The 10,091-nt window shown below is 41.5% G+C and overlaps 2 protein-coding genes and 1 pseudogene across 2 annotated transcripts; all 3 read left to right on the top strand.

The window, feature by feature from the left end:
• The first annotated feature begins 367 nt into the window (after window positions 1–367).
• LOC141823587 (O-fucosyltransferase 16-like) lies at window positions 368–2,697 on the top strand (annotated as a pseudogene).
• Window positions 2,698–2,918: 221 nt separating this feature from the next.
• On the top strand, window positions 2,919–3,819 carry LOC141822932 (ubiquitin-related modifier 1 homolog). The gene is made up of 4 exons (XM_074710228.1): window positions 2,919–3,131; window positions 3,215–3,290; window positions 3,369–3,451; window positions 3,533–3,819. The coding sequence occupies exons 1-4, from the start codon at window positions 3,109–3,111 to the stop codon at window positions 3,648–3,650; spliced, it is 300 nt and encodes a 99-aa protein (XP_074566329.1). The 5' UTR covers window positions 2,919–3,108; the 3' UTR covers window positions 3,651–3,819.
• Window positions 3,820–4,086: 267 nt separating this feature from the next.
• On the top strand, window positions 4,087–9,604 carry LOC141822931 (E3 ubiquitin-protein ligase At4g11680-like). Its single transcript, XM_074710227.1, has 5 exons — window positions 4,087–4,756; window positions 7,245–7,364; window positions 7,439–7,571; window positions 8,581–8,742; window positions 9,154–9,604. The coding sequence occupies exons 1-5, from the start codon at window positions 4,221–4,223 to the stop codon at window positions 9,322–9,324; spliced, it is 1,122 nt and encodes a 373-aa protein (XP_074566328.1). The 5' UTR covers window positions 4,087–4,220; the 3' UTR covers window positions 9,325–9,604.
• The last annotated feature ends 487 nt before the right edge of the window (window positions 9,605–10,091 follow it).

Raw genomic sequence — 10,091 nt, 5'->3', positions numbered from 1 at the left:
TTTAAAATAAATCAAAAATCCCAGCACATAATAGAAAATTTATATAACAGTTTGAATCATCATCTTTGTCTCCACAAACTAATCCAATCCAACTTCCCACGCAATCTGTTAAAAACATCTTCATGAGATTTACCCCGCAGTTCTACGTATCCTATTATTATTGTTTGTATGTATATATGATATTCCTATAAAAAAACATCTTGAATTTCACTATTTGTTTTTTTTTTATCTTCCGCTGAACCTGAACGAGTTCTTGTTCTTGGCATTCGAAATTGCAAGAAGAAGGGATTCGCCATACAATCTAGCAAGAGCAATGCAAGGAAGGTGCCAGTTGAGAGCGAAGGAGAAAGAAGGTTATTCGCTGGAGATGGTTTTGCGGAGGCGCCGTCGACCCGACCGGCGAGTGGCACCGGCGTCCAAGGCTCTCTCCGCCGCCGCGCTCCTCCTCCTCCTCCTCGCCTTCCTCTGCTTCCTCGCCTTGTCGTCCCTCTTCGACCGCCACCGCTCACCCCGTCGCTCCGACCACTCCTCCTTCCCGGTACGTACGCTGGTCGAAACACCTCGTTAATTTGGCCGGTTTCTTGTCGTCGAAACGCCTCGTTCTTCGACAATCAATCCTGAGTTGGTTTCCGTGATATGAACTGAATAGAGTGGAGGAGGGAGCCGAGCGATCGACCTTTGGGCCTCCGAGACGTCCAAAGATTTCTACGGGTGCAGCAATGCCAGCAGTGGATTCTCATGTACGTAGGCATCTTCCTCCTCATGGCTGCTTCTTTCTTTCTCTCATGAAACGCCAAACCAACTGTCGCCGCTTTCATTCTACAGCTGCAGGCGAGAACACGCTTCCCAACAGGTATTTGGTGATCGCTACTAGCGGAGGTCTGAATCAACAAAGAACAGGGGTCAGTTCACGCTCATCTTCTTCTTTCTTACTGCTTCATTTGTTTTCTTAGCTACATATGCATTTGCAGATCATAGATGGTGTCGTCGCAGCTAGACTCTTGAGAGCGACCCTTATCGTTCCTATCCTTGATCAGACATCTTTCTGGAAGGATTCGAGGTCAGTCAAACACCGATGAGCATTCCAAAAAGTTAATTAAAAACTCCAATGTCGGTCGTATGTATGTACTATTGGAAGAACCATGCATACTTTGCAGCAATTTCAGTGAGATTTTTGATGTCGACTGGTTCATCAACTCCCTGTCCAATGATGTCAAGGTTATCAAACAACTCCCGGAAAAAGATGGAGAGGGCATTTGGAGTCCTCACACGATGCGTGTTCCCAGGAAGTGCTCCTCCATTTGCTATCAGACTCGAGTTCTACCTGTGTTTATGAAGAAGAAGGTAACTGAACTGATTCTTCATGGCTGCTGTACAGCTACAACTAACTAGAATGAATGTGTTTTGGCACGATGCAGGTTGTTAAACTTACAAAATTCGACTACAGGCTTGCGAACCAGTTGGAGACAGATCTTCAGAAGTTGAGATGCCGAGTGAACTATCATAGCTTGAAATTCACAGACCAGATACAAAATATGGGCGACAAACTGATCCATAGGATGAAAGCTAAAAGCAACAACCACTTCATTGCCCTTCACTTGAGGTATAGATTTCTTCATGTTCCAATAGAATGTCATTTTCTAGTCCATTAAGCAAGACAGAGTCGACGATGACAGGTTTGAAGCAGACATGCTTGCCTTCTCCGGATGCTACTACGGAGGAGGAGAGAAAGAAAGAACTGAACTGGGCGCGGTACGCAAACGATGGAAAACGTTACGCGTAAGGCATCGATTGCAATATCTCGATCTGAATGAAGTTAGTGTATAAATAGTTCTTCCTGTTTCTTTGCCAAAAAATGTTCAGGCGAGCAATCCCGAAGAGGAACGCAGGCACGGTAAATGCCCGCTCAAGCCTGAAGAGGTCGGCCTCATGCTCAGGGCACTGGGTTTCGGAAGGGATGCTCATCTCTACGTGGCTTCCGGCGAGATCTATGGCGGAGAGGAAAGACTGGCACTTCTCAAGGCAATCTTCCCCAACCTTCACTCCAAAGAAACCTTAGCGACCAAAGAAGAGTTGGCGCCGTTCTCGTCCTACTCCTCCCGAATGGCGGCGCTCGATTTCATTGTCTGCGACGGCAGCAGCGTATTCGTGACCAACAACAACGGCAACATGGCCAAGATACTGGCCGGCCGAAGGTGGATCATAAATAATTGTGTCATAGTCGAGCAAAGATACTGGCTATAAGATCTCTAACCTCGATGGCGTCTTGATTGATACAGGAGATATTTCGGGCACAAGAGGACGATAAGGCCAAACGCGAAGAAGCTCCACACTCTGTTTCTGAACGCAACTGGCATGCCCTGGGAAACGTTCTCATCGACAGTTCGTGCGTTCCAGAAAGGTTTCATGGGGGAGGCAAACGAGGACACAATTGGTAGAGGAGGATTCCATGAAAATCCTTCAGCGTGCATATGCGAGAGCAAGAGTTCTGTGGCGGAAACGCATTTCGTGCCGTATCGTCTACCGGCCGAGTTTGACGAGAGAGCAAAGAGGAGGAAGGGAAACAGCAGCTCTGGGGAGGTGACAGGTTACTTTTCAGGAGGAGACAAGAATTTAGGGTGGACAGATTTGGATTATGAGGAAACTGATCAGAGTCCCTCCAATGGCACAGAATTGGATTATGATGAACTGAGCTAGAAGAAACATTCGATTTCTGTGAATTTTTTTTTTTTTCTGTTGATCCTTAATTTTGAAGATTTATCTCTGTGATTAAAAATGTTTTATGGTACTATTTAAGATAAAATGGAATTTGCCTGAAAAATAAAGAAATTAAATAAATCTAAATTCGACGGATGATTTATTTATTTATTTATTTAAATAAATACGGAAAAAGAAAGAACCCGAACCCTAACGTCGCTTATTAGGTTCCCTAATTCCGTCTCTTTCTTTCCCAATCCGGATTCGCCGGCGGCGTTCTCACTCTGCAGGTGGTCGGGCTTCTTCTCCCGAGCGACCTCTTCGCCTCCGTATTTCCGATCGTAGTTTCCCAATTCGCTGCCGTTCTTCTGCCCTGTTTCGGCTGCGGCGATCGACATAAGGAGAAGAAAAATGCATCTCACGCTCGAGTTCGGGTAACCTCTTCCTCCTCTTGTCTAGCTTTTACTTCGTCGTAGTTTGGACCGTTATTATTCTCAGCTCGCTCCAATTACTTCAGCGGCGGCCTTGAGCTGCTCTGCCAGTCCATCAAGATCCACAGCGTGGACGTCGATCCAAAACCCGGAGAGGACAAGGTAACATGAAATCGCCTCCGATTGTATCCTCCCTGTTTAGATTACAACTCGTGATCATCTCGGCGTCCTCTCCCGCAGTTACTGATGCGTGACCTCTTGTCCTGGGTTAAGTCGAATCTGATCAAGGAGCGGCCCGAGATGTTCATGAAAGGGGACTCGGTGTACGCGTGTTATCTTCTAAGCTGTTCGATTTGTACTTTGTTTTCGAGTTTCTGATGGATTTCTGGTTTGTGGGTGTGCAGGAGACCTGGAGTGTTGGTTCTCATAAACGATTGCGACTGGGAACTTTGTGGCGGCATTGAGACTGCGCTGGAAGAGAAGGACGTAGTGGTGTTCATTTCTACCTTGCACGGTGGTTGAGCATCAAGATTCAAGCAAGCCTGCAGGCAGAGAAATCTTTGAAATCGATTCTGTACGAACACGATGTTCTTTATAACGCTCTCTAATTTCTGCAGTCGAGTGAAGGTTTTCTGGTTCAAAATTTTCTTCTTGTTCTTCGGTAAGAAAGCAAATCTTGGGGATTTCTCTCTTTCTCGGGACCATTCTTCGATTGATTGTTCATCATTCAATTATCATCGAGGAATCCTCAATTGTTAAAATCCTATAGATTCCTCCTTTAATACTGAGCCGGGCTGAGTCCAGGCCCAGGCCCAGGCCCACATCGGGACATGCTCGTTACCGGGGTCCGCGATCCACAGTTACGTAATACGGTTACGCGTCGCAGCCTCATTGGCTGGGGGCTTTGGCTTGGGTTGTGTTGCTGTCTCCGTTAAACGGAAGCCACGGGAATTGCGAACGTATTCTCCAAGTCTCTCACCCTTCTTTAGGGTTTCTCGATTTCGATCAGCATGACTGGAAGCAGCCGGAGCTACCAGGCGTAGCGAAAGATTTCCAGCTCTCTCGCTTGATTTCGTTTCCTCGATCGTAGAGATGGCTGCTGCGAGCCTGGCGACCCCCGGCGCTGCCTCGAGCGCGGACCCCACCCCGCTGCTCGGCGCCCGCAACGGCGGCCGCCGCTCCGGCCGGGGATGGGGCCTTCTCCACGCCGCTCGGTTCCTCCGACGAGCGAGCAGCCGGCGCATGATGCGGGAGCCGTCGATGATGGTGCGGGAGACGGCGGCGGCGCATCTGGAGGAGCGGCAGAGCGACTGGGCCTACTCCAAGCCCGTGGTTTTGCTCGACATCCTGTGGAATCTCGCCTTTGTGGGCGTCGGCGTCGGGGTGTTGGTCGTGAGCAAGGATGAGACGCCGTCGATGCCTCTTCGGTTGTGGATCGTCGGGTACGCGCTACAGTGCATGCTGCATTTGGTCTGTGTGTGTATCGAGTACTGGCGTAGGCAAATGCCCGAGGGGGCTCACCTGGACGAGGAAGAAGGCGGGAGTGGAAGGACCTCCAACTCAAATTCACCGAGTGCAATAGGAGAGGTTGCAGATGATGAGCAGGGTGCGCAAGAAGGCAGTACTAGGTAAGGGCTTACATTCTATTCATCTCGAATGTAACACTAGATAACATCGGTTTCCCATCAACCTATGAACATGCATGTTCAATATCTTTTTCTGTTTAATCACATTGCCTCATGGACATTCTAATTTCATGTTACTAATACTCTATCTCTTTGACCCGGAGATTAAAGATTTATTTTGTGGTTGATATTTATGCTGTAGCAAACTCCAGTATAGTGCTAACTCATATTATGATACAAAAAACAAAATTCTTAGAAAAGAAATAAATGAGTCTCAAACACTGCCCTAAAGAATGTCACACTGGGACATTCTGATCCTTCGTCTTAAGGATTGAATAGAATATTCATCACTGCAACTGAGTTTGAATACTATAAGAAGGAAATTTGCCTCCTGACATTCTAGGAGAGCAAAAACAAACAAAATAAGTACACATCTTGTAGAAAGAAAGGAGAAAAAGGAAAGAAACATTTGTCACACATAATGACTTAGAATAACTGTTATTACATCATTATTATCCACAAACAAAATTTGACTCTGTCAAGTCTGGTTTAATGTCAGAAGCTCCTGCTCCTATCTGTTGAATTACCCATGTGATAATGATCTTATTTATGTTTGATTTGCATGTGTCCAATAAACCCAATACATGAGATAAAAGTGGAGGACTTCAAATAAATATCCTTTAATAGAATAGGTGTAGACTTAGAGTGATGCTGACAACTGGAAAATGCACATAAGATGGTGAGGAACTGCACGCTGAAGTGGTGGAGATATCCAGATGACAAGTATTTCTTAACTAAAAATAAGCTCACCACTCAAACAAATCCACTAAGGCAAGAATTAAAAATCATTATTTCCTTTAAATTGCTGTGCTAGTTTTTGTTATTTAAAATGTCCAAGAATTTAAATTACAAGTTTTAAGTACGCAAAGGATTTATCATAGAATTTTAGTAGAGAATGTTTTCAGGCTCTGTGAGTTCGAATTTCAAGCAAAGGTTGAAATCCTATTTCGAGCTGGGGTATGGTCCCTAACCAAAACAAGATGTGTTAGTTGTTCTAGTGTTGGTGCTAGTGGTGTGATGAGCACAATTCTAGGTAGAGGAGAAGCATGACTAACGAACCCTAGGTGGCAGTGAATGAGGTCTAGTTGGTGGAGGAGGAAGATGTCATGACATGGAGAAGAGGAAGAAGATGTTCTGTATCAGAAGCAGAAAACATTGGCAGCTCAAGGAACTGAGGAGCTTTCCACTTAGCGATTTAGAGATGGAGGATGAGCGAGTTTATAACTTCTCGCGATGAAGAATAAGTGAATTCGGAGCTTCTAAAGATTCTAGTGATGAAGGTAGTAGTTCACTTGCCTGCTTTGCATATCGATAGTTCTATAGCTTTATGTGTGCCAATTGGCTTCACAAGTGCCAATTGACTGACAGAACAAAAAAAGTTTGCTTGTCTCAATCAATATAGCATGAGATTTAAAACACTAGGTTCCGATAGTGGAAAATTGACTCCTAGGTACTTTTTAAATTTTGGAGCATGACGTATTCTGCTTCAATCCTTCAAAAGTAAGTTTTGGATCCGAAGCATATTTTTGGGAGCGTGTCAGTAGCATTACTGCTAGACGTGTATTTCATTGTGCCTGTAGATCAACTCATGGAACTCACCAATAAACATCCTCCGTTCCTTGTGTTGACTCACGACTTCACAGTAGAAGGTGACGACACAGACAGAGCTCTCCGAGACTCATTTGTATGATGTTGTGGCCTTTCAGTTACACACCACTATGGATAAATGCACCTACAAGAACTGGCTCACCTATTCATGTATATGTTTCAAATATTTATTTGACAGATGTGTACTGATATGTTATGGATTTGAAGGAATATCTGTGAGTTTGCTTTCTTGTAGCTATACACCTTATTGTACAACATTGTGTAGTGTTTTTTCTCATTAAAACATGAAATTTGAGAATTCAACAAAAATAATATATGCAGTAACCTTTTTAGTTGCAAAAGAGTTCATAAACCCAGTATTTGCTAATCAATTACCTCTCATTATCATCTATTTTTTTTCTAACTCCAAATAATTTCTTCATATTGATGATTGGTGTTGGATTGCCATTCAAACATTTATGAAAGGAAAATGTTGATGATACATGCTACAAGAAGTTGTGAATATGGTCTACAGATTTTTTTGTATGAGTACTAAAAACTTTTGTAGTGGATGTGTACCACCTTTGAGTTTCATTTCAATAAATGACTTAACTCCATGAGGATTTATCCTGTTTTTATTTTGTCTCTTCTCTGAGATTCCACATTGGCAGGGGCTTCGTGCACTAGGTTGCTCTTTTAGTTAACTCCATGAGGATTTATCCTGTTTTTATTTTGTACATATTTAATCTTCATGACCATGTAAATAATTCATTTCATGCTTTTTTTTCTTGTTAAAAATTACAAGTTGCTTTTTTCTTGATCCTCTGTTGCTCTATTATGGCAGTTTTGTGAAACATTTGGAGTCTGCAAACACTATGTTCTCATTCATATGGTGGATTATTGGATTTTATTGGGTTTCTGCTGGAGGACAAGAGCTGACCCATGATGCGCCACAACTTTACTGGTTTCTCTATGACATAAATTTGTTGCCTTTGGTTCTAGAATTGAGTCTAATCTAATTTATTTTTTATCTTGCAGGCTGTGCATAGTTTTCCTAGCGTTTGATGTATTCTTTGTTGTCTTCTGTGTTGCTTTGGCATGTGTAATTGGTATAGCTGTTTGTTGCTGTCTGCCTTGCATCATTGCAATTTTGTATGCTGTTGCTGATCAGGTGGACCACTTTGAGAGCTAGTGCAATTATTTGTCTTGCTATTATGCAGCAACTGTCTTTCACTTATTTGTCATATTGGACCTTTTTTGGGGATCTCAATTGTTTGATACTGCCAGTTTGAATGCATGGTTTAACATGAGAACTGAACAAAAAACTTTCATCTATGCCTAGCATACTATAGCTCCTTTTGTTAGCTTGAGTGCTTTAACTTTATCTTTGGTTTCTTTATGTATGCTAATTTCTGTCCTCTTTAAGTAATTATTCTTGAATTTGGTTATATGGATACATTAAAGGGCTTCCATCTTATATTAATTGGCATGTGTTATTTCTGGGCAAATTTTCCATGGGGTGTCATATTTTATTTTTTTCCCATATCACATAACTTGTATCTTTCCATACCCAAAACACTCATATAGTGTGATTTAGGTAAAAACATGTGATTGGGAAAAATATAACTTAGGTGTATGTATTGTGAAGTTTCTTAATTTAGATGCACTTATTAGGAAATTAGTAGCAAAACATCATGGTTTAGTGAAATTAATCTTTTTATTCTTTTAAAAAACTTTTGATAGCACAAACCATAGTTAGAAATATCAGCCAATCGTCATACAGATTGGGCAAGTTGGAGTGGGCACATGAGCAAAACAAGACGATATGTGATGAAAAAAAATAAATCAAAACTCATCTGAATTTATGGAATTGGGCAATATTTGTCTGGATGGTTAAATTCTTGTTCAATACGACTAGGAATTGGTCCAACAGAAGCCATTCAATAACTTCAGGTTTAGATTTTACTTCTCCACTATCTTTCATACCCATCATTCTTGCTCAAAACTTTATACAACTCTTTGGTTTCTCAAAAATCTTGGCTTCCATTTGCTCACAGTAACAGAGGTGTTGAGTCCTAGTCCTGCATGTGATTATGTGACAATACTTTTTGAACCATCGAAACCAAATATAATATGGTTTGTAGAGTTTTGTTATGCATTTTTTTCCATTCCTGAAACAGGAAGGAGCATCTGAAGAAGATATATGCCAACTACCAAAATACAAATTTCGCCAGATTGAAGATTCTGAAAAGCTTGATGAGATATCAGGGCCTTTCAGTGGAATCATGACCGAGTGTGGAAATGATCCACCTGTGGAACATGTCCTTTCGGCAGAGGATGCTGTAAGCTTCCAAGCTTGACCATTTCACTTTTTTGTTTTATATTAAGTATGAATTAGTTATTAGGTAAAAACCAGGAGCAAAAGAAATTTGTTACTCTAATCATTTACTAATCACAGTGAGAGTTGCAAATGCTGCAGTAAATTACTCTTCCTGTTAATCTGGAGTCATTTTCACAACATAGAAGCAAGCCACGGGATAATTGATTTGCTACTGTTGATTATGCAATTATCCTGATTCTTTTATGGATATTGATTCTCAACAACTATGTACATAACAATAAACTCATATTTTTACTGAAGACTTGCTCTTGGATCTGTGGGAATTTCAAAAGAATTGTTTCTCTAGAACCCCTTCGCACTATCTCAGTGCAATAATACTTGTTAAGTTGTTTCACTTGCTTTCTACCTGCAGGAGTGCTGCATTTGCCTTTCACCGTATGAAGATGGTGTAGAGCTACGTGAACTTCCATGCAACCATCATTTTCACTGTGGCTGCATAGATAAATGGTTGCGCATTAATGCCACTTGCCCTCTCTGCAAGTTCAATATTATAAAGAGCAACAACACTGGAAGGGAGGTGTAGTTGATGCTGATGCCTGTACTGCTGATTGGAAATGCTGTGTATTGCCTTTGCATTTCAGAGGTCTCAAGTTGTGTGAACAAAAACAAAAAAAAAGGGAAGAGAGAGAGAGAGAGAGAGAGAAGTGGCAACTTTTTCCACCTTATCGTTCGGTACCTAATGTTTGATAGAAGAAAGATTGTTGCAAAGAACATGCTTAAATGTAAGTTTTCTGATTGGTGTGTTCTTCTGTTGGATATTTTCTTTAAAATGTTAGCTTTCAGAGTATCCACTTTTAGAAGTCTCCCTGGAGTGCATTTTGTAATCTCATTCTAGTGTTTTTATGCCCATTACGAATGATTACATGCTCAGACGTAAAAACCTACTTTGACATTATTTGCAGCTGTGAAAAAAAGGAAATGAAAAATTGATCGGTTGGATTTCGTAATCGTCATATCCAAAAAACACTTTTATATAAAAGTAGTTGATAGATTAAGTATGTCTTTCTAGTGCATTCTTTTATTAGAGGTGCCTTTTACATACAAAAGTCTACTTAAAAAAGAGAGCTCAAAAGATATTGGCATTACCAGCGAGACATACAGCTCAAATAGATGATACATTGAGAAACAATAGATTTTATACTTGATATGCAAGGGGTAAAGGGAAATTGTTTTCTTTTTTTTTTAAAAAAAAGATACTTAAAAGTGACTTGGCAGAATTTAATATTTTTGAAAAATATAACAAAGATGAACAGACGATAGGACACGATCTACAAGCCACCGAAAAAAACT

Source organism: Curcuma longa, chromosome 3 (genome assembly GCF_044706935.1).
Source record: "Curcuma longa cultivar G26 ecotype Majalengka, Jawa Barat chromosome 3, ITB_CL_G26_1.1, whole genome shotgun sequence".
NCBI lineage: Eukaryota > Viridiplantae > Streptophyta > Magnoliopsida > Zingiberales > Zingiberaceae > Curcuma > Curcuma longa.
The sequence above is the reverse complement of the archived record's forward strand: the minus strand, read 5'-3'. Positions and strand labels throughout refer to the sequence as shown.